Below are 23,678 nucleotides of genomic sequence, written 5' to 3'. Positions count from 1 at the left end.
GCTCGGGGCGCTGCGCGGGGCCGGATGACGCCTCTTGCCGGGCCGGGCGCGGCGCCTCCTCGGCGGGGCCGGGCGGACGGAGCGGGGGGGTCGGAGCCTTTGTGTGGAGCCGAGCGGGGCTGGTGCCGGGAGCCGGCCGGGTAAGGGGGGACCCCGCCCCGCCCCCTCCGTTATCCCCCCTCCCCCCGCGGGACCCCCCGCCCCGCCCCCTCCTGTCCCCCCCGCCCCTCCCCCCGCGGGACCCCCCCGTCACCCGCCCCGCCCCCCTCCTGCCCCCCCGCCCCTCCCCCCCGTCACCCGCCCCGCCCCCTCCTGCCCCCCGCGGGACCCCGCCCCGCCCCCTCCTGCCCCCCGTCACCCGCCCCTCCCCCCGCGGGACCCCCCCCGCCCCGCCCCCTCCGTTATCCCCCCTCCCCCCGCGGGACCCCCCCGTCACCCGCCCCGCCCCCCTCCTGCCCCCCCGCCCCTCCCCCCCGTCACCCGCCCCGCCCCCTCCTGCCCCCCGCGGGACCCCGCCCCGCCCCCTCCTGCCCCCCGTCACCCGCCCCTCCCCCCGCGGGACCCCCCCCGCCCCGCCCCCTCCGTTATCCCCCCTCCCCCCGCGGGACCCCCCCGTCACCCGCCCCGTCCCCTCCTGCCCCCTCCATCACCCCCCGCCCCTCCCCCCGCGGGACCCCCCGCCCCCTCCCCTCTCCTGCCCCCCCCCGCCCCTCCCCCCGTCACCCGCCCCGCCCCCCTCCTGCCCCCCCCGTTATCCCCCCGCCCCCCGCGGGACCCCGCCCCGCCCCCTCCTGCCCCCCCGTCACCCCCCCACCGATGGGCGCACCGGCCCCCAAAGCCCCCTTATCCTCCAAATCCCTCCCCCCATCCCTGGTAAAGAGCCCCCTCTCGCCCTGTCCGCCTCCTGCTGGATTGCCCCATTCCCCTGCCATGTCCCTTCCCACCCTTTCATCCATCCCCCCCAAGCCCTGCGATGGAGAAGAGCCCCTATTCCCCCCCCCCCCCCCGACACACGTACACCAAGGGGGAGAGCCCGGGTGGCTCACCCCATCTTCCCGCTTTCCCTACTCCCTCTCTTCCCACCTCTCATGATAGAAGGCAGCCCCCCTTCATCTTTTCCCCCTCCCCCTATCTGTTCCCCCCTGTATCCTGAGGACCCCATCCCCTCTTTTGGCCTCTGGGGTATTCACTCTCTAGCAGAGGGAAGAAAAGCACATCATAAACAGGCAAACCCCAGGTTGTGCATGTGCAAAGCAGGAGAAGCAGCTGCTATAGGCAACATTAATGGGATCTGGGGTGACCTGCCCTGTTAGGTTCAGGGGTAGCATTGCACGCTCTGAGATCCAAACAGAGCAGCCCCCTTGATCTCCCATTTCCCTGATAAATTATTGATCAGGGTGGCTTTTCTTTTCCTTTTCCAAGATTCCCTATTTAAGAAAATCCCCCGGGGGGCTAAGAGTCTGCAAACTGGGACACCCTCTTTCGCTGCTTCTGAACTGAAGCAACCTTGGACTTCCTGTGTCGCCTCCCCGCTCCGTATCTGGATCTTCCCCTTGTCTCCTTTGGTGTCCTGGAAAAATTGAGAACAGGCTGGCAGGGCTGAGGTTCAAAGCGTGATGCTGCCAGCGAGACGTTTCGATACTGAGTAGTCTGTCCGATTTGAAAACTGTCCAACAGCTCACAAACAAAAAGGGGGTGCAGGCTGAGTTGGGGTGGCCTGGTTGGGTCTTGCAGAGATTGCTATCACACGTCCAGTCTTCTGTAATGATGGTCCGGAAAGACGGCGGACAATCGCAGGCTATACTACATAGAAAGGTGTGGCAAATGCCGGTGAGAGCAGAGAAATAATTCAAAGAGATTTAAAGAGTTAAGAACTAGGGACAAGACCTGACATGAGATCCAACCTGGCAAACGAAAGTGTGTTGGGGCAGGGGGAGGATCTGGAGATATTCAGTGGGCAGAAGGAATCTACAGAACTGTAATGGCTAGAAGTGAGTGCACAGCCAGCGAGGTAGGAGTCTGCGATCCAGGTTGCGGATTTATAAAGATAGCTACCGAGGCTACTACAGAACTGCTAGAGAAGTTGTGCTGGGAGACAGAGAGACCCCTATAGAAACAGGAGCTCAGATAGTGACTGGCAAAGTACATTACTTTTCGTGGCAAGGGTTTTTATTTGGTCTTTTTGCACCTTTGACTTGAGCCCCTATTTGAGCCTCTCTCATCTAGGCCAATCAAAGGGACTCCGCCGGGGGGCTACCTGGGGGTTGCTTGTTGTGTTTACTCCCGTTTGCTTTTTGCGGCAGGGAGCTGACAATGTTTAATAATAGCTGTAGCGTAGCCCAGACACAGGAGGCGAAGGAGAGAACCTGCTCAAAGTTTTTCACACGCTTCTTAAAGTTGCAGACTTTTATTTTTGATTCCTTATGTTGCGGCAAGATCTTAAACTAGGGTCACTCATGAACCTCAGGTGAGATACCAGACTGGCCCGACCACTAGTCTATTCTGTGGTGGCAGTTCTTGGATTTTTAACTTCTGCCAATTCGGATGGTGAAGTGTGAATTGCCCGGGGGTATTTTGGATCTCAGCGAGATAAGAATAGGAGTCATTCCTTAGGCATTGTCTACATACAGACATTTCACTGGTTTAACTGAGATCAGAGCCAGTTTGTGTGTAGTCAAAGCAGTAGAAAAAAATATCTAGTATGCCCCTCTCACGAGAGGGGAAAGAGAAATCCTTAACCCTTCACTGCTTCTTTATTCCATTGGTATCTTTATACCTTCTAAATTGTACAGAGCAAAATGTAGGTGCTAGACATGTCACGTAACGCAGAACTGGAAGACACTCAAGCCACGTCTACACTGCAAGTGCAGCACTGTAGCACCGTAGTGTAGATGCTTCCTACTGCCACAGAAGGGGGGGGGTTTCCATCGCTGTTGGTCGTCCGCCTCTCCAAGAGGCAGAATCCTTGACGGCTCTCAGAGGCGTGAGTTTTTCACACCCCTGAGCCCCTAACCTACATCAACCTAGCTTTGAAGCGTGGACCAGATATTAGTGCTGAGGTCAGCGTAAGAACCTACACAGAATGGAATCCTAGAAATGTAGGGCCGGAAGGAACCTCGAGATGATGCCCCCTCGTGCCGAGACAGGATTAAGGATACCAAGACCATCCCTGGCACGTTTTTCTAACCTGGTCTTAAAAACCTAAAGAATTTACGTGTGTGTATAGAATTCAGCAGGTCTCGAGTCCCGACATCATAATCGTTATGCCATATTACACGCTCCCATTTAGGGGGAGGAGCAAGGATGCAGCCACTTCTCTCTGGCCTTTGAGTTGTGACATGCCCCCTCACCTCTCTGTTTCTTTTGAATGGGTAATTGGAGAGAGAATCTCCACCAGTGCAGCCGTCTTGTTCCCTGGCTACTTCTCACATAAGCCTGAAACATGCCGGGACGTTTCACCGCAAACCGGCGATGAGTCCGACGTGTAAACTCTTGCATTTTCCTTTCTTTAGAGCCCCTCGCCCTGCCAGCCGCTGGATGCGAAGTGCCTGGCCAACGAATGAATAAGAAGCTGACCAGGAGGAGGGACTCTTGACCAACTGCTAAGATGGGCATGAGGATCAAGCTACACAGCACCGATCACCCCAACAACCTGCTGAAGGAACTCAACAAGTGCAGGCTGTCGGAAACCATGTGCGACGTCACCATTGTGGTGGGGAGCCGCTCCTTCGCCGCACACAAAGCGGTGCTGGCCTGTGCGGCCGGCTACTTCCAGAACCTCTTCCTGAACACGGGGCTGGATGCTGCCAGGACCTACGTGGTGGACTTCATCACGCCGGCCAACTTTGAGAAGATCCTGAGCTTCGTCTACACCTCTGAGCTCTTCACGGACCTTATCAACGTGGGCGTCATATACGAGGTGGCGGAGAGGCTGGGCATGGACGATCTGCTCAAGGCCTGTCATTCCACCTTCCCCGACTTGGAGAGCTCGGCCGTTACCAAGCAGCCCTCTGGGTCGGGAGAAGGTCGTTCAGGCCCTTTGGGCGGCACGGCGACAGAACCAAACCATTCCCTGGGTGAACTCCGGAGCAGTGGGGAGCACTTTGGCTCTGAGCGGAATTGCATCTTGCACGGGGAAGTGGCAGGTGGTTACAAAGAGGATGACAGGAATCCCATGAGTGAAGCCGGCCATAACCTGCCTTTGATGCATCAACCACCTCCAAAGACAGAAGAGCAGGAACTGACGGGGCAGTTTGCTTCTGCCACCAACGTGGTGTCTCAACCCAGCCTGGGCAACGTCAACATGGCCGTTCAAACCACTGCAAGTACCTGCCAGCCCTATAAGATCCAGAACAACGGGGACTTCAGCAAGACCAGCTTTTTCGCAGCTGACACCTCGCTGGACATCTCCACCGGGAGCAACTCCTGCCCCAGCAACAGTGACCATTCCAAAGACCAGGGCTTCGGGCAGATGGATGAGCTGCAGCTGGAGGACCTAGGGGCAGACGAGCTGCACTTCGAAGACGCCAGCGAAGAGCTGGGCCCGGTGGAGGAGGTCATCGAGCTGAGCGACGACAGTGAGGAGGAGCTGGCCTTTGAGAACGACAGCCGGGAGAGCAAGGCCATGCCCTGCCAGGTGTGCAAGAAGGTCCTGGAACCCAACATCCAGCTGATCCGCCAGCATGCGAGGGACCACGTGGACCTGCTCACCGGCAACTGCAAGGTCTGCGAGACCCACTTCCAGGACCGGAATTCCCGGGTCACCCACGTCCTGTCCCACATTGGGATCTTCCTCTTCTCCTGCGACATGTGTGAGACCAAGTTCTTCACCCAATGGCAGCTCACCCTCCACCGGAGAGAGGGCGTGTTCGACAACAACGTCATCGTCCACCCCAGCGACCCACTGCCCAGCAAGATCAACCTGTTTGGTGGAGGGCCCGGCTCGGAGCTGGTATGCACCGCCTGCGGGAAGCCACTGGCCAAAGATTTCCACACCGTCCGCGGCCACATCCTGGACCACATGAACTTGAAAGGCCAAACATGTGGCGTGTGCGACCAGCGGCAGCTCAACCTCTGCAGCCTGATGTGGCACACGCTGTCCCACCTGGGCATCTCGGTCTTCTCCTGCTCCATCTGCGCTAACAGCTTCGTGGACCGGCATCTGCTGGAGAAGCACATGGCCGTCCATCAGAGCATGGAAGAGGCTCTCTTCCGGTGCCATTTCTGCGGCCAGAGCTTCAAACTGGAAGCGGCTTACCGCTACCACGTCAGCCAGCACAAGTGTGGCGGCAGCCTGGATGTCGTCCGGCCCAGCTTCGGAGACCGGCTCCAGCAGCAAGCCCTCCAGAAGAGGAAGCTGCCGGAGGAATTCCTGAGCGAGGACCTGGCCCTGCAGAACCAGCCAGGAAACAGTAAGTACAGCTGCAAGGTCTGCGGGAAGAGGTTTGCCCACACGAGCGAGTTCAACTACCACCGGAGGATCCACACGGGAGAAAAGCCTTACCAGTGCAAAGTGTGTCACAAATTCTTCCGCGGCCGCTCCACCATCAAGTGCCACCTGAAGACGCACTCGGGGGCCCTCATGTACCGATGCACTGTGTGTGGGCACTACAGCTCCACCTTAAACCTCATGAGCAAGCACGTCGGTGTCCACAAAGGCAGCCTGCCGCCCGATTTCACCATCGAACAGACGTTCATGTACATAATCCATTCCAAAGACGTGGAGAAAAACACAGATAGCTGATTGGGCGGCGCTGGTGGGGTGGGGGAGCAAACACTAATTACAAAGCGGTGACTTCCCCCCCCCCCCAGTTTTAACGGTCGGACGTTGTGGATGGAATTCTCCTTTTTTTTTTTTTTTTTGGCCTTGCCTGGGGATTTTTCTGTCGGCGTCCTTCAAGTTAACAGCGCGTGAGGTAAACCAAGACGCCCGTTCTCTTTACTTACCTCCAGTCCCCTTAGAGGCCGCTGAGTTCCGTGGGTTGGCATTTCTTCCCGGGTTTTGGAGCTGATAAATGTCGAGCCGGTTAACCCTAGCCTGGCCTCCCGCGGTTTGAGATCACATCTAGCTTTATGCTGCTATTACCCTGACAGCCGGCCTCAGTGGAGCCGGGACGGGAAGGTGGTGGACACAAAAACACTAATTGGTTTTCTTCTAGGCTTTGCTGCTACTGGCCTTGGGGCTGGGGGGACTGGCAGGCAACGGGGGGCGCGCCAGGAGTTCGACTCGGTGCTTGAAAGGGGGATTAGTGCAACTTCTAGCCGCCCGTCTGAGCCAGGGCCACAGTTGCCGATTGTTCCCTCCTCCACCCCCACCCCCTCGTACCACTTCTGAAGTTGAAAAGTCACATTTGAGAGCCAGGGAAATGAAGGAATCCCAGAGCAGCCCAAGCTCAGGGGCAGAGCTGCTTTGGAGAAAAGAGGAGGTCTCTCTCCATAAACTAGGCTAGCTTGTCAGGAGGGAACAATTTACCCTCTCTGCAGAGTCACTGAGCCAGGGGAAGCACGTAGCAAACGCGGGCAGAAGGGCTGGTTTCGCCCTTGTTCTCCCCCCTGCCCTCCCACCCAGACCGAAGAGAAATGTCTTTAGCGGAGATCATCCCCTCCAAGTCCTGGGATTCTGCGGCCTGCAGTAGCACGTTAACGATGCCGCGGCACAGATCTGTAGCTCACCCCGCCCTCCCGAAGTCAGTAGCGCAGCAGTCTGGGGGTTGGGGTGTGGAGAGCATCGGACATCCCTGTGCGAATGGTGCTAGGGCCCGTGCAAAGCCCTCTAGGATGAGGGTGAAAAGAAACCGTTGCCTTAACTCCTGGGAAGGTGTCTTTGCAGGAGGAGCGTTCTCCCCGCTACAGGGTTAGCCCCCCTACCCCGCAGTAACGGAACGGCCACCGCGTCTGTGACGTGGTTTCTATCGAAGGACGTAGTCGGTGCCGACGTAAGTTTGCCCCTTCTGCTTTCACCGGGTAACGCTGTTGCTTTTCACACATGCCCGCTGGTGGGGTTCGGGGTGGCTTTTCCAGCGTCACTGCCCTGGGGCGTGGAGTGGAAAGGCATGAATATGACATGTAGCAGCCTAGGTGACTCGTACTACCTCATAACCTGGAAGCGCTCGGGGCTTGAAGCCACGGGAGCCTGTGGACAGGCTCCGGCACTTCCATACACTCTGAACGCTCTGCCAGCCTCTCCCCACCCAGGGAGCTGCTCTCTGCCACGTTGCAGCTGGAATGGGCTGACTTGCCCTAGCTTCGCTCGAGGTAGCAGGCTAAAAATACATTGCGGCATTGGCCGCGGCTCAGGCGGGCCCCGGGTCTGAGCTCGGGTGACTAGTTGGAACCGCCGCCGGTGCCGCAACATCCACGCTGCTATTTTTAGTGCACCTGCTCGAGCAAAACCATCGGGAGTCTGTCCCCCCGGGCTGGGAGGCTCGGTGCCGCTGCAGTGTGGACACCCGCAGAGAAGCGGCGTTGGTCTGGCCTGGGGGCTAGGCGTTCCTCGGTTCGAACCCCACTGCTAACACTAACTTCATTGTGGCCTTGGGCAAGTCGCTTCACCTCAGTTTCCCCCTCTGTAAAATGGGGGCGGTAATACTTGTGGTGCCTACCTACCTCCCTGGAGCCTGGTGACGATTAACCGGTTAATGCCTGTAAAGCGTGTTGAAGATGAAGAGCACTTAGGAGTATTATGTAGCATCCTAGGGAAATGACCCCTCACGTTCCTTTTTGAAACCCCCCCTCTCCGCCCCCCCCACCCCCGGGTGCAATAACAGCCCTACAGTGTCGTCCTTCTCCGTACTCTGCTCTCCGTTTCTGGGCCCTGGGAAACGAACACTAGTGCTAAAGGGTGGGATGCGGAGTGAGCAATAGGCAGAGGCTGCTCGCTTAGCCTAGCGCGCCAGGAGTCGGTTTGCGGGGGGGCCGTGATGACTGAGGGTGCCCAAGGAAGGCAGGAGCGTGCGGTCTGAGGGGGCGAGGGCGTTGTGCCGGGAGCCCTGGGGAATGAAGCAAGTTTCTTGCTCATCCGTTGATTAGAGTCAGGCGCGGTCCCGATTCCGCCCGTCGGACTTTGCGCTCTAGGCTGGGGTGGGATTTCCAGGAGGGCAGCAGCCCTGGCCGCATTTGGAAGTTCTTGCGTTTTAGCACGGTCGTCAGAATCCCTTCCCGTCTGCAGCTAATGGTGGTTGTTTCAGTGTCGAGGTTTAACGCCCCCATCGGCACGTCCTCAGGGCATGTGAGTGCAGGGGATGGAGACAGAGCCCTGAAGGCATCTGGCTGCGTTCCTCCAGGCAGTGCCAGAGCTCGCCCGGGGAACCAACCATATCTCCTGAGCAGAAGGAACCCTGCTGACCTCTGCCATGACGAGCGCTTTCAAATACTGCTGCCCCAGTCAAACCGCATGGCACTGAAAAAAGCCAGTGGTGGCGAGACCGTCGTCTGAGAGCTGCCCTCCGCGGTCTGTGTCATGCTGACCAGTTTAAGGGGTGCTGTATGCAGACATCCCTGGGAGGCCCCAAGCTTGACCCAGCCCCTGGATATGGCCCTCCAGGGAAGGTGTTTGAAAGAGGAAGCGGATGTTGAAATGACAGAATTCTAGTTCTTGGTTAAATCTGCCCCGAACTTTGTTAGCACTGGTTGACTTCTGACTTCATGTCGAACTGAACAGTTTAACCCCTGGTTGTCGGAGAGGGGGTGTCGGACGCCTTTCCCTGCACCACCTGGTGCTGGCTAAACGGACTGCAGGTCTGAACCTGTCTGGGGGTTGCTACGAAGGCTTTTCAAAGAGGCAAGCAGGCTTGGGTGCAGGCAGCTATCCGGGCATCATTCTGACATGTCCCAGAAGCTGTGTGGAACGCTGCGGGGCTCTGCCCCACGGTTACAGGCCTGCAGACCCGAATCAAAGCAGTGAAGCAAAAGCCTTTGTGGCAAAAAAAAAACAAAAAAGAGAGAGACGCTTGGACACTGAAACACTAACGGGCAAGCAACACCCTGCCCCGGGTCAGGGGAAGGGAAGGCTGGTGCCTGCCCCTTTGTCATTACTCCAGTCTGTGGCTACGTCTACAGTACGAGCTAGGGGTGTGAGTCCCCCTTTGTGGACACAAACTCATTGAGGGAGCCGTGGAGCCATCTGAAACTGATGGGTATTTCCTTGGCACGGCTAAGGCAGGCCCCCGGGCTTCGACGGCTCCGCAGCTCATAGTGTAGATGTAGCCAGCGTGTTGAGGAAGGGAGAGCAGCCGGAGCTCAGATCCCTGCCCACCTCTGTCTTTGGCTCTTCCCTGGGTTATGACCCGTTCACGTTCTCCCTCAAAACACTCCGAGAGCGGCAGCCATTTGACGTGTGTGGTTGTGGAAGTGAAAAAAATTCCGATTTGCAAAACGCTATCACGAGTTCAGTCCCTTAGTTTCTCCTCCTTGAATTCTCCCAATTGGGCTGAGGCCAAAACCTGGGCTCTCCCTCCCGGCCTGGGGATCCAATGACAGGATCCAGCCCTCGTCCCCCGGAGCGCCCTCCCTCAATATGTCAGCCCTAAACTCCATGGGAGTCAAGTGGAACCTTTCTGCTGGCTTTGGTGGGTTTTAGAGCGAGGCCCTAACCCCAGACACGATGACCAATCTGCAACGGGTCCTGGTGTCTTCCCTTGCTTGGTGCCACCATCTTTACCATTCCGTTTTCTGCCTCCCCTTTGTCATGGGGCTACCATTGGGTCTTGCCAGCCAGGCTAGGAGATCAAGCAGTCTTCACGAGCCATGTCCATGCCGCTTTGCGTCTCAGGAGGGCAGGATTAGGTGGAGTCCAGAGACCGAAGGAGTTTCTCTCATGCTTTCACTCTGAAACCAGAGCAGGCTGCTCTGATCCCTGGGGCTAGAGTCCAAAATCCGTGTCTCCCACGCCAGACATGTCCTGCTGATGCCCCCGGCTCACAGAGCTGGCTCCAGTACTGGTTTTTTGGTTTACTGCCTAACAATTATTCATGCCCTGGCCTCACTTCAGAAGCAAAACGCTACTTATCATGGGAAAAGGTAACAGTATTGTCTGGTAGACCATACAGGGGGCTGGGAGAGAGACCCCCTGGGCTCTGTTCCCAGCTTTTCCACTGGCTCAGTGTGTGTTCTTGCTTCAGTTACCCCCCCAGTCTGTAAACATGGGGGACACTAAGAAATACCTACCTCACATGGGGGAGGGTGTGAGGTTTCATTCTTGTTCGTAAAGTGCTTTGGGATCCTTGGGGATGAAACGGGGGCTTGTAACAGGACAACATGTTGTCAACGATCCAAGCTGCACTGTAGGGTTCTGTTTAATCCCAGGGGCCTGCCACGCTAATGGAGCTTGAAGCAAGCTGCCCATCTCTAACCAAAAAGGCAGCGGTGTCCCAATGGAGAACGTAACCTTCTGAGACTGATATCTGTATTTCTGAAACACAAACGGGGTTTGCTTTCATTCCTCCCCTCTCTCGAAGGATCCAGATCTCTTTAAAAAAAAAAATGAAGCAGAAAAACGAGTTGTAATTACTGTCTAACCTTTTCATTAAGTTAATAGTAGGTACTGACCTGATATTTAAGTGGTTACTATCTATTTGCTGTAAAGTTTTGTATATTTTGTAAACTTTTCCCGCCACCCAAAATAGTAGATGTCTAAAATCGTTGTACATCGGATTCTTTTATACTTCATCATCCAGCACAAAGTGTGGTTTTTATTTAGAATAATAAAATGGAAAACAGCCACCGCTCGCGCTTTGCGTCTTTTTGTTGCTCAGTTTTCATCTGCAGGTGGAAGTTGGGGCCTTTCTGGTCAAGCACCGCGTGGGTCCCACACCTGATTCAGTTACCCCTTTCCTGGGCCTAGGGCGGTGGCAGAGGTCAAGGATCACAGGTAATTCTGCTCCATTCTGCCTGGCCTTAGGGCTGCTCTAAATTAAACTCCGCTTCCAATAGCATCTGGGGAGCAGAGAATGGCCGTGGTACAGTATAGTCTGGTCATCGCCTATGCCAAGGGCCCTTCCATCAGCTCTATATTGCCCCGGGGGGATTCTCAAGGAGTCATTTACACCTGCGTTTAGGCCCCTATATGCTGCCAGAAGTAATTGTAAATCAGGCCCAGACAGCCTGCTGGTTTTCTTCCCGTTGGCAAACCAAACTAACGAGCGGATGATGCTGGTCTTTTCAAGAGGCACATTCCTTTCTCTAGGGACAAGCCTGCCTTCTCGGTTCAGGGATAGAACGAACTGGTTGTTCAGCTGATGCAAACAAACGAGGCAGCCGTTCCCCGGGAGAGTCGTCTCGAGTGCTTCTTGGAGAAAACCCAGGCGTTCGTCTTCTCTGTGGAAGGGCTGCCGTGTGTGGGAGACAATGAGCCGAAAGTCAATTGGCTTCGCTCTAGCACGCCTGCCAGTTTAATAGATTCAGACGTCAGGGAGGACAGGCAAGCTCTTTGCCGCCCCTTCTCACCAACCCAGACCCGTTCCGTAAAACTGCGGGAGAGATGGTGCCGGAGACGCTACAGGGATTTCTCGATTGCTGCTGATTTTACGTGGAATCCACCCAGATGCTACGGGGATGGGCAGCAGTATGACGCCCTACATGGATAGATCTGGATTCATTTCCCATCTCCGTCACAAACTTCACATGTGACATCAGGCAAGCCACTTTCTCTTACCTCAGAGCCCAACCTGGAAAATGGGGTTGATCATTAGACTTGTCTGTCCTTTGATGGTTTAATCATAGAATAACAGGGTTGGAAGGGACCTCGGGAGGTCATCTAGTCCAACCCCCTGCTCAAAGCAGGACCAATCCCCAACTAAATCATCCCAGCCAAGGCTTTGTCAAGCCTGACCTTATAAACCTCTAAAGAAGGAGATTCCACCACCTCCCTAGGTAACCCATTCCAGTGCTTCACCACCCTCCTAGTGAAAAAGTTTTTCCTAATATCCAACCTGCACCTTCCCCACTGCAACTTGAGACCATTACTCCTTGTTCTGTACCACTGAGAACAGTCTAGAGCCATCATCTTTGAAACCCCCTTTCAGGTAGTTGAAAGCAGCTATCAAATCCCCCCTCATTCTTCTCTTCTGCAGACTAAACAATCCCAGTTCCCTCAGCCTCTCCTCCTAAGTCATGTGCTCCAGCCCCCTAATCATTTTTGTTGCCCTCCTCTGGACTCTCTCCAATTTGTCCACATCCCTTCTGCAGTGGGGGGCCCAAAACTGGACACAGTACTCCAGATGAGGCCTCACCAATGCTGAATAGAGAGGAATGATCACGTCCCTCGATCTGCTGGCAATGCTCCTACTTCTACATTGAAAGCTCTTTGGAACAGAAGAGCTGTGGCTCACTATCTGTGCAGTTCCCTAACTATCCCAGCCGGCACCTCTAGGTGCCCCTGTCATGTAAGTAATGAACAGCCATTATAAAGCTGGGATACCGCTGGGCCACCTGTCCCAGCCCAGATTTTCTGTGTGCTTGAAGTGATGAGCTGGGATGGCCCAAACCACGTGTGTTTCTTGGCGCCGGCACAGTCTGCATTTATGAATGGCTTTTCTAGCCCATGTATTAGCAAGCAGTGCCTGTGCTAAGGAAAATACCCCTACGATATTGCCGGGTTGGAGAGTTTTCATGACTTTTTAATTCCCCATCACCCTATATTTAAAATGTTTGATGACCCACCGCGGTAGCATCGTAAGAAAGATATTCGGGAAACTTGCCGTTCTTTGGGAATGTTTTCAGTCAGTTTCACGCCGTGCTTCACGTAGACTGAGGATCATAAACGGCTGGAAAATATATATTGCTCTAGATCTGGAAAACAGCGTTCCTGTCCCTTTCCAAAGCATCTGGGGGGGGAGGGCTAGCTCAGTGGTTTGAGCATTGACCTGCTAAACCCAGAGTTGTGAGTTCAATCCTTGAGGGGGCCATTTAGGGATCTGGGGCAAAAATTTGTCTGGGGATTGGTCCTGCTTTGAGCAGGGGGTTGGACTAGATACCTCCTGAGGTCCCTTCCAACCCTGATATTCTGTGAATGGCTCTGTGTCTCATTAGTACACCTCTACCCCCAATATAACACTGTCCACAGGAGCCAAAAAAATCTTACCGCGTTATATCGAACTTGCTTTGATCCGCCGGAGTGCGCAGCCCCACCCCCCCGGAGCACTGCTTTACCGCGTTGTATCCGAATTCGTGTTATATCAGGGTAGAGGTGTATTTAGCCACCTCCATCACTTAGGTGCTTTTTTAAATTTTGCCCAATGCCTCTCGTTGCTCAGACCCATCTTTTCAAACATTGCTTGGGCTGGGTTAAATTCCTTAGCAGCGATGGGCGAGGTTTGGCGCTGCTCGCCAGGTCTGTTGTGTGAAACCGAACGGGCGGCAGGTTTAAAACAAACCCAAGGAAGTATTTCTTCACCCGGTGGCGCTCATTGCCAGGGGATGCTGTGAAGGGCAAAAGTGTAGCGGGGTGCAAAAAAGAATTAGTTGAGTTCACAGAGGATAGGGCAGGGGTGGGGTGGGAAAACTTTTTGGCCCGAGGGTCACATCAGGGTTCCGAAACTGTATGGAGGGCCAGGTAAGGAAGACTGTGCCTCCCCAAACAGCCTGTACCTCACCCCCTATCCGGCCCCTCCCACTTCCCACCCCCTGACTGCCCCCTACAGAACCCACCACTCATCCAATCCCCCCTGACTGCCCCCTCCTGGAACCCCCACCCCTAACCGCCCCCCTATGGGACTCCACCCCCATCCAACCCGCCCTGCTCCCTGTCCCCTATCCACACCCCTACCCCCTGACAGGCCCCCCGGGACTCCCACGCCTATTTAACCCCCCCATTTCCCATCCCCTGACCACTCCACCCCCAGAACCCTCCGCCCCATCCAACTGCCCCCTGTCCCCTGACTGCCCCCTAGGACTCCCCGACCCTTATCCAACCCCCCCGTTCCCTGCCCCTGCCCCCGCCCCCGGAACCTCCGCCCCATCCAACTGCCCCCTGTCCCCTGACTGCCCCCGGGACCCTTGCCCCTTATCCAACCCTCTCACTCCCCGCCCCCTTACCATGCCGCTCAGAGCAGCATGTCTGGCGCGCTGCAGGAGCTCACAGCCCCACTGCCCAGAGCGCTGGTGGCACGGCGAGCTGAGGCTGGGGGGGAGAGGGGACAGCAGGGGAGGGCCCGGGGGCTAGCCTCCCCAGCTGGGAGCTCAAGGGCCAGGCAGGATGGTCCTGCGGGCCGGATGTGACCCATGGGCCGTGGTTTGCTCACCTCTGGGATAGGGCCATCAAGGGCTGTTCGCCAACATGGCAAGGGACGTAACCTGGGATTTGGGGAAGACAGGTTCAGTTCCCTTCTTCGCCCCAACTCCCTGTGCACCCTTGGGCATGACAGTAAAACTTTGAAAGGCGCCAAAGTCCCATTTTCAGAGAGGGATTTAGGAGCCTAAGTCTTATTGAACAGCAGTAGAATTTAGGCTCCCCAATCACCTAGACACTTCTGAAAATTAGTTTTTCTGTCCCCCTGTTCCCCATCTGTCATAATCCTTCCTTACCTCCCAGGACTGTGGCGAGGATAAATATATGTAAGACCGCGCGGTCTGTTCAGCTATTATCATCATGGGGATCTTGGAAGTACCTACGATCGGGAGCTCTGTCTTAGCGGTGATACTCAGACAGAGACCTGCAAGCCACAAGTGGCTCTTTAATGCCCCTCCTGAGGCTCTTTGCAGCGCATGATATTAAACCACCGTGTGATTTAATTATTAACCAATCTAAGTCATTAACCAATTAGGATGCTTTTAACTATGTTATTAACCAGCTGCCGTTGATAAAAGAATAGTACCTGGTCAGTCATTTTGCAGTGAGACGCGCGTGTGTGTGTGCGTGCGTGCGTGTGTATCTACACACACACTAAATATTGCCTGTCATACTGTTTAACTATGACTATATAATGCAATTGTAAATGAAACAATGAATCCACACTGTGGTGGGGAATGTTGGTCGCTAATTTGGCTCCTTGAACCCCTGGGGGCTGAATCTCTCTGCTCTATAGTATTTCTAATGCACCCCCCTCGCTGGTATTTCAGAGGTGACTTGCCTGTGGTTTTTAAGTGCCTACGTGGGGAGAAGAGATCTGATAGCAGAGGGTTGTTTCATCTATCAGGCAAACATCTATCCAATGGCTAGAAGTTGAAACCAGACAAATTTACAGTAGAAATTCCGCGTTTTTTAACTCTGAAGGTAATTAACTGTTGGAGCAGCTCACCAAGTGATGTGGAGTTTTCTCCATCACTGGAAATCTTTCACTCAAGCCTGGCTGCCGTTCTAAAAGGTGCTGCCTAGTTCCTCCTTGTGTTATTGGCTCCAACGCAGGGGTCACCGGGTAAAATTCGCCTGCCTGTGTTGTGCAGGAGTCAGACAAGATGCTGCCTTCTGGCTTTAATATCTCGGGATCGTGGCATACAAAGTCATCCATGCAACAGAGCCGTGTTTTTAAAAATGAAGTTTAATAGGTCAGATATAGAGAGCTTTAAATGTTTAGGTATCATGAAGAAATTGGATACATTTCTACCCAGGCAGAGCGGGTCTGTCACACACTATCATGCAGTGGTCTTCCATTTCTTTAGCAAAGCTGACAGACAAAGGCGCGTCTATGAACCATTCCTGGGGAGCTCAGGACTGGCTCTCTGGCCCTCGCCATTGGTGAGCGGCTGCCATCCTGTTAACGTCTCCGTGGTGGTGGTAATAATCTGGATTGCCACAGCACGGAATTACTTAGCCTAGCTCCACGCGTGGGCCGGGAGCGACCTGTATAAGGTGTTGTGCAAACGCAGAAGTGTCTGCCCCGAAGAGCCGACAGTCTGTGCTGCTGTTTTACACTGTACAAGTTGTTAAACTTTGCACAACAGGAGGAGGGGAATGGGCACAAGTTGCTTCTCCTTAAAGGCTCGGTGCCTTTTCCCGTAGCTGTTGCATGCAAGGCCTTGGTGGAGATGAATGGGCGCGTTTTGCAGGCAAATACGGATATACGTAGGCAGCAAGGTGTGGGCTGGAAGCCAGCGAAAGGCCCGCCGGGAGTGAGAATGGTACTGGATTGGCTGGTTGTGTGTCTGGCCTGCTGCCGTTTGGGAGAGCAGATTCCTGGTCCCCGGGCTGGGGACAGAGGAGCAGGAGTGACCCACGTCCCTTTGCGGGACCGCTAAAGAGCAGCATGGAGGCATTCCCGGGGGAGCGCTGAGCGGGGGGAACGTGGCTCGTACAGCTCCAGAAGGGGATACAGACGCCGCCATGGTTCTAATCTGTCGCAATGTCGTGAAATGTCACATGGTCTGTTTCACGTGAGGTCTTGAGGGGTGGGGCAGGGTGGGCGAGAGACCAGTAATTTTCCATTGCAATTAAAAAAAAAAATCCCCTCCTGATGAGGCTAATTATTCGCTATGGAAACCCCTTCATCTTGCAAATCCACAGGCCTCTGTCCTTTGCCTCCCAGGCGAACAAGGCGGCAAAGGGACAGGGAATGAATGCAATGCACTTTCTCCCAGAAGCAGGGCTGGTCCCACCCACTTCTCTTGTCTGCTCTGATTCGTTCCTTCAACCCCTGGGCAGGGCCGTCCCGAGGGGAGTGCGGGGCCTGGGGCAAATCAGGTGAAGTCTGGTGTGGGGAGGGGACACCAGTGCTGGGGGGCGAGGGACGATGGAGAGTCCCAGGCACCTGTACTACGTGCGAGGGAGCCGCCTGTGCTGGGGGGGCCCTGGAAAAGGGGGGGGTCCAGGGCGGAAGGGCAGGGGATGGCAGCATGAGGACACTGGCAGCCAGTGCAGCGGTGGCAGGCGACACTGGGAGCTGGCGGGGCAGGCTGGGGTTGCCGAAGCCCAAGACTGAGCCCAAACCCCCCGATGCCGAGCAAGAAAAAGAAATGCACCGCTCGCTTCCAGCCAGTGAGTTCAAGTCCAACCCCCGCTGCAGGCACCAAGCCCCCTGAACCCCTAACCACACCCTCCGGGCCAGCCTGGCGACCCCCGCACAACACATGCACACTGAAGCACAGGGCCCCCCAAAGCGCGGGGCCCGGAGCGGTCGCCCCGATTCGCCATACCCAAGGGACGGCTCTGCCTCTGGGAACATCCTGCCATCAGCCTCTTCTTTCCTTGCCCTAAGCACCCTTTCCCCAGATCCCGTCCAATTGGTTTTTCCGTATTTGTAACGGTCCAAGGCTGTGGATTGGTTGGTTCTTTTGTGATTTATTAATTCCCAGTTACCTTCACGCCTTCCCCTCCCCACGTGCTTTAGCCGAATTCACTCAGGGCTGAACAGAGCTCTCCGGCCGGCCTCGTTAAACCACCCCCAACGAGGGGCCTTAGCGATGTCGGAAGCAGAGCCTCTCCTGCCAACCCAGCGCTGTCCACACCAGCATTTTTGTCGGGGAAACTTATGTCGGTCGGGGTGGGTGTGTTTTTTTCACACCTCTGACTGACAAAAGTGGTAATGTAGACAAAGCCTTCGGGAAACACGTCTGGACAGTGGACTGCGGCCTTAATCCTCCCTGCTTCTTTCCCTCTGGGGTTGCAATATTGCTCTCCAAAAGCTGTTTCCTGTTGGCGCCGACATGCTCTTTTCGTGCTGAGTGGCTCCCACTCCCTTTGGCTCCACCTTGCGAGGTCAGCCCCTCATCTTTCTCGCCGGGGGCTGCGAAGTGATCGAGTTGTGTTCCGAAGGAAAAGAATTCCACCCCTTTTTTCTGAGCTAGATCGTTCAATGACAGAGGCAGCTTAACGCCTGGTCTCTTCCAGGTGTGGGAAACCCGGAGCACATCGGCAAGCAAAAGGGAGGCGTCGCGGAAAAGCTGGTGGCAAAACGTTGCTTGTTCCAACTCCTGCTTAGCTGGAGAGCAAAGCGGCCGGATTTGCGTTGAGGTCCCTGGGTAGCCAGAATAATCGATAGTAATAAACCAATGAGCATTTCTTTGAAAAATAGGACATCTCTTCCTTTCTGTTTCTTTAGCTAAAGAGATTTGATACGGGAGCACGTCAGAGGCAAAACATCTGCCGCTCCCCACGGCATCTCATTTCTACCCTCCCTCCAGCTTTCAGAGCCGTGGGTGGCAAGGAGAAAATGCCATCAAAACGCAAAGTGTCTTGCCTTATTGCCGGGGGAAGAAATCTTTTGGGGGTCTGATTTAGGAAGCCGGCCACCCCTGGGACCAGCTGCCAGCAATGCGTGGAGAGCCCCTGTTTAATTAGGTGGGATGTTGTCTTTGGTAATGACTATGGAGTGCTGAGTGCTGGAAGAGGAATTGTCCCCACCTTTCTGGTTGATTTGGTCTTTGGGGATGTACTTCACCACAGCCGAGATGAGTTTGCCGCGGAAGTTCTTGCTCAGGAAGTTGTAGAGGATGGGGTTGGCCACGCAGTGGAACATGCTGAAACAGTCTATGATGTCGTAGAAGAAGTAGAGGAAGTTGGCAACGTTGCAGCTGTAAATGAAGTGGCTGCCATCGAGGGTCAGGAGGGTCAGTGTGACGTGGTAGGGCAGCCAGCATACTAGGAACACGACGATGTAGGCGTAGATCAGGAGGCAGTGTTTCCTGCTTTCCGGCTTGGAGTGCTTGATGTACCTGGCCGTCAGTATGTTAAAGACAGCGATGATGGAGAAGGGGATGAGGAACCCAATGATGGTGGTGGCTAAGCTGATGCCCAGGGCCCACTCATCATAGGTCTCGAAGGGGGCCAGGAAGATGCACATGGGCTCCACTGAGTCCAACAGCTGTGTGTGGGCCACCTCCAGGAAGGGGAGGAGGGCGGCGAAGACCCAGATGCCGAAGCAGAGGAAGCGGCGTGCCCGGTGCTGATGCTGGTGCCAGAAGTGGGATGCCGTTGTCAAGGAGACGTAGCGGTCCACGCTGAGGCAACTGAGGAAGAAGATACTGCTGTACATGTTGGCGAAGTAGAAGTAGTGCGTGAAGCGGCACAGGAAGCTGCCCCAGAGCCAGGTGTAGTCGAGCATGGCCTCCAACATCCAGATGGGCAGAGATAACAGCACCCCTAAGTCGGCGATGGCCATGTTGAGGATATAGAGGTTGACCAGGTTTTTGTTGCCCCAGGTGTGCCAGTTGACCCAGATGACGAGAATGTTTTCCACCAGCCCCACCACGAAGATGACCAAGTAGAGGATGAAGAGCATCACCCGCTTGATGTTCTCGTCCAGATGGGTGTCACAGAAGGTGAAGGTGTAGTTCAGGTATTGGAGCAGCTGGGTCCAGTTGTGGTAGTCCCCGAACTCGTTAAAGGGATCCGGCGTCTCAGCGGGGACCGTGGTCACCTCGGCCATGGTGGACGGTGAGCGGCTGGAAAGAAAGGGAAGGCGATTTAACTGCTGGGGTTTGGCCGCAGAACGACAAGTAGGGGCATGCTGTGGGGATCCTTTCCAAAGCCCTCTCTGGATCCCCAGAGCTCATCCCCTGCCCCCACACAAAGACACAGGCTCAGACACACACACACACGTGCCCATATACACACGACAACCCTCCTCCACACACACATCCCCCACAAGCAGCAACGTTTGCTTTGAAGAGCAGATCAGCCAACCTCCCCACTCAGCTGAATTGTCTCCCGCAGAGGAGAAGAACACTCTTGTGATTATGGTACTGGGCCAGGACGAAGGACATCTAGGTTCTGCCCCCAGTAGACTCACTATTGATACATCTACACGGCAATAAATGACCCACTGCACAACCGCGGCTGGCCTGGGTCAACTGACTCAGGCTTGTGGGGCTCAGGATGTGGGGCTAAACATTTCAGTGGAGGCCCTGGGGCTGGGGTTGGAGCCCGGGCTCTGAAACCCCATGAGGGGATGGGTCTCGCAGCCCCAGCGTCAGCCGGAGCACAAACGTCTACGTTGCTATTTTTAGCCCCACAGCTCAAGCCCCAGAAGCCCGAGTCAGTTGACCCCAGGGTCTGAGACTTGCAGGGTAGATGTACCCTATGAGACTTTGAGCAAATCACTCGTGGACAGATTTTCAAGCGAGCTCAGCAAATTCCGTTTACTTTATCAAAGAGAAGATCCAGAAGTGACTGTGTCTAGGTACCTTCCCGGGGACAAAATCTGGTGTTCGTCTCTAAGGTGCCGCAAGCACTCCTGTTCTTTTTGCGGATACAGACTAACACGTGACAGGGTGAGGTTCTCAAAGGAGCACGTCTCCCATTTCGGCGTCTAAACGAGTGGCCAGACGTACAGAGGACCTCGGCATTTGGGTTCAGAGCACTTGACTCTCCAGTCATCCGTGTCACAGTGGCGGCTGCTGGGTTCTGAGTCTCGCTTAAATGTGGAGATGCTGCTGCTGGAAACTGGGTGACAATTTTCCGACCTCGTGTTTCCCTCTGCCTCACCCACTGTTGCTACTGCTTCTCTGCAGCCGGGGAGAAACCCAGCATCAAGCTCTCTTAAAAAGCCTTCATTTCACGCACAGTCCATGCTGCAAAAAAGGGTTTCATCTCTCACCCTTCCGAGCTGCTGCGCTGAGCAAACTGGGACAGCGTGAAAACCGAGAGAGCTGAAACTGACCCTCCCCCTACGGCAAACTCGAGTCGTTCTTGGGGCTAACGTGCCAGCAATTGAGAGTCCTGTGGCACCTTTAAGACTAACAGAAGTATTGGGAGCATAAGCTTTCGTGGGTAAGAACCTCACTTCTTGCATCTGAAGAAGTGAGGTTCTTACCCACGAAAGCTTATGCTCCCAATACTTCTGTTAGTCTTAAAGGTGCCACAGGACCCTCTGTTGCTTTTTACAGATTCAGACTAACACGGCTACCCCTCTGATACATGCCAGCAATTGTCGCTTTGCAAAAATGAGACGGGACTTTGCCAGCCTCAGATTTGAAACCGATCCCGGCGAAGAGACGAAGTCAGCACGAGCCAACCACAGTTGGAAAACTGCTCCCTGCTCAGAGCAAGTTCCTCGCTTCAGCACCGCAGCTAGGTCTAAGGGAGTCGAAATCCGCAGCCAGTGAACTGGGTGGGCAGAGGCACCGTGTGGGGAGGAACGCGGCGTGAACACGATCATCTGCAGCCCCAGCGTTTGTTCCCGAGTCTAAACTGAAACCGTGGGAGCATCCTCGTTGTGAATTCACACGGAGGTGCTGTCCCCAGCCTCTGAGTCTGGTTCAGTCAGCGGGGAGCTCTGTAAATATTTGTCTGCGTTGAGAGCAACTGAGGACAAGTGCTATGTAAGAGCTCGGTGCTGTTCTTATTACTTACTCCATTCTCAGGTCTCCTTCCCAGGCAAACATGCCCTCCACCCAATGGAAACCCCGCAGCATATGCAGGGAAATGATTTCCACTAATATTAGCCCAAACCCGTAGCCAATCTCAGTGCTGTCAACCAGGGGTACGCAGAGTCTTCCAGGGGGTACATCACCTCATCTAGAGATTTGCCTAGTTTTACCACAGGCTACAGAAAAAGCCCCAGCGAAGTCAGGACAAACTACAATTTCCTACAGACAATGACTTGCTTAGACTGATCTGTACACTAGACACTGAAATGTCAGGACAATGTTCATATCCCAGTGGATTTATTTTCTAATTATACGGTAAAAATGAGCCATTTTTCAGTAATAGTGTGGCCGTGACACTCGTATTTTTATATCTGATTTTGTAAGCAAGTCGTTTATAAGCAGAGAGAAGCAATTGACCGTCACGTCACACTACCTCCAGAACTGCCGACTTGTCCAAATCCCAGAGCGGCTGGGTCCACACCCGGCGTGACCCAGGTCTCAGGTGATGCCGTTGGAAGAACACGCAAGGGGAGAGGTTCTCCGGGTAAAGCTTACAGAACATGCTAGTCTAGCTAGGTATTTATAGTGCCCTTCTCACCGTGCGCTCAGGAATTCAGGCAGCGGGGGGAAGCCGCAGGCAACCCAGAGTTTCAGCGTGGCAGCCGTGTTAGTCTATATCAGCAAAAACAACGAGGAGTCCTTGTGGCACCTTAGAGACTAACAACTTTATTTGGGCATAAGCTTTCGTAGGCTTAAGCCCACTTAGGGTGACCAGATGTCCCGGTTTTTAAAGGGACAGTCCTGTTTTTTGGGACTTTTTCTTATATAGGTGCCTATTACCCCCACCCCCTGCCCCGTTTTTTCACAGTTGCTGTCTGGTCACCGTAGGCTCAATTCATCAGATGCATGAAGTGAAAAATACAGGAGCAGCCTTTACCAAGGCTGAGGTCAGTCAGTGAAGGGGAGCACTTCAGTCTCTCTGCTCACTCAATAACAGACCTAAAAGGGGCAATTCTTCAATAACAAAAACTTCAAGGGCAGATTCCAACGTGAAACTGCAGAACTGGAATTAATTTGCCAACTAGATACCATCAGGTTAGGCCTGAATAAAGCCTGGGAGTGGTTGGGTGATTACAAAACCTACACTTAATTTCCCCATTATTAATTTCTCCCTACTATTCCTCACACCTTCTTGTCAACTGTCTGTAATGGGCCACGCTCTTACCCCTTCAAAAGTTATTTTTCCTCCGTTGGTATCCTGCTGTTCATTGATTTATCTCGTAAACTTGACCTCACACTTGGTAAAGCAACCCCCAGCCTTTCATGTATTTATACCTGTCCCTGTATGTTTCACTTCATGCATCTGATGAAGTGGGCTCTAGCCCACGAAAGCTTATGTTAGCCTCTAAGGTGCCACAAGGACTCCTCGTTGTTTTTGCAACCCAGAGGAATGCTTGGCAACTTGGTAGTCAGCTGCAAACTGAGGAGGAGGACGGGGCTTGGTTGCTCTTTTCAGAAAGTTTGGAGAAAGGAAAAGAAAGATATTTGGGGGGGACTCATGCCTGCGGAAATCGAATCCCATTAACAGAGGTGGTTTGATGTGCAACCCTCCTTTGGGCGCAGGGCGGTTGTTACTGGAAAGCCTGGCGCTTTGAATACGGGGGGTGGGGGGGGAGGCGAGAGACAGGTGGAAAGTAACAGGTACATGCTCACCTGCAGTGGAAGGCTGAAGGTGTGCCCGGGTGGGTGGCGAAGGAGCAGCTGGTGCCCCCAGCTCTGTGGCTCAGGCGGATCTATGCTGTCGGGACCGTCGTTCCCAGAGTGAGCTCAGGGTGGGCTCGCTGGCTTCTTCCACACACATACCCCCACCCCTCGGAGCTCTCTTCCCTACAGGAAATGTACATCATCTCCTGATATCCTGAAAACAGCCCAGCGCAAGGCCACATCGGACGTGATTCCTAATCCCTGGGGTCTGGAACGAAGATGGGTTTGGTTTCACTGCAGAGCTGGGGGGCGGGAGGGGAGGAAGATTTTGGGGACGGGTCAGATAGGACGTGAGAGTGGGGTAGGCCGCCAGTGGGCGCATCTTTTCCAGGTTAATTTCCTTTTCCTCACAGAGCGAGGCCCCAAAATCCACGGCCTGCCCCACTCAGACCCCCAACCAGCTGTTGCCTGTCCTGTTTGCTGAGCCGGAGCCCACCTGATTCTTACTTAGATTGCAGCAGGGCTCGCAGCGGCTTAGCCATGTGCAGGCAGGGAGGAAAGTGGCCTTCCTGGCTCTGGGTTAATCTGTGCCAGTGAATCAAGACAGGTTATGGCAGAGCTGTTATTGACCCTTGCCTAAGGCCCCCCCACTAGCTCCTGGAGTCGTGGGATGATGTCAGAACCTCCGCTTTCTTTTTGTTTTTTAAATCGTTTCTCGGTTGCAATGAAAATCTCAG

The 23,678-nt window shown here is 54.7% G+C and overlaps 2 protein-coding genes across 5 annotated transcripts in view; one reads left to right on the top strand and one right to left on the bottom strand.

Moving 5' to 3' along the window:
• The window catches only part of ZBTB39 (zinc finger and BTB domain containing 39), a 31,900-nt gene continuing 8,222 nt past the window's right edge, over positions 1-23,678 (top strand). Inside the window, exons 1-3 of one of the 4 annotated variants that reach the window (XM_065576609.1) lie at positions 76-140; positions 1,423-1,830; positions 3,513-10,719. In XM_065576609.1, coding sequence (XP_065432681.1) covers positions 3,608-5,743 — 2,136 coding nt within the window. In that variant the 5' untranslated portion in view covers positions 76-140; positions 1,423-1,830; positions 3,513-3,607 and the 3' untranslated portion in view covers positions 5,744-10,719. Of the gene's footprint in view, positions 141-826; positions 1,831-3,512; positions 10,720-23,678 lie in introns of those variants that run through there. The other 3 variants (XR_010594530.1, XM_065576608.1, XM_005282714.5) reach the window with 3 other exon arrangements.
• On the bottom strand, positions 15,456-23,138 carry GPR182 (G protein-coupled receptor 182). Its single transcript, XM_024112008.3, has 2 exons — positions 22,951-23,138; positions 15,456-19,311 (listed from the first exon to the last, which is right to left on the bottom strand). The coding sequence occupies exon 2, from the start codon at positions 19,293-19,295 to the stop codon at positions 18,201-18,203; it is 1,095 nt and encodes a 364-aa protein (XP_023967776.1). The 5' UTR covers positions 19,296-19,311; positions 22,951-23,138; the 3' UTR covers positions 15,456-18,200.

The sequence above is a fragment of the Chrysemys picta genome, chromosome 22 (genome assembly GCF_011386835.1).
Source record: "Chrysemys picta bellii isolate R12L10 chromosome 22, ASM1138683v2, whole genome shotgun sequence".
In the NCBI taxonomy this organism is placed as follows: domain Eukaryota; kingdom Metazoa; phylum Chordata; order Testudines; family Emydidae; genus Chrysemys; species Chrysemys picta.
Note: the sequence above shows the minus strand (reverse complement) of the source record. Positions and strands in the feature narration are given on the sequence as shown.

Coding starts and splice junctions, on each gene's coding strand:
- GPR182 (XM_024112008.3), bottom strand. CDS start 19,295: ATGGCCGAGGTGACCACGGTCCCCGCTGAGACGCCGGATCCCTTTAAC.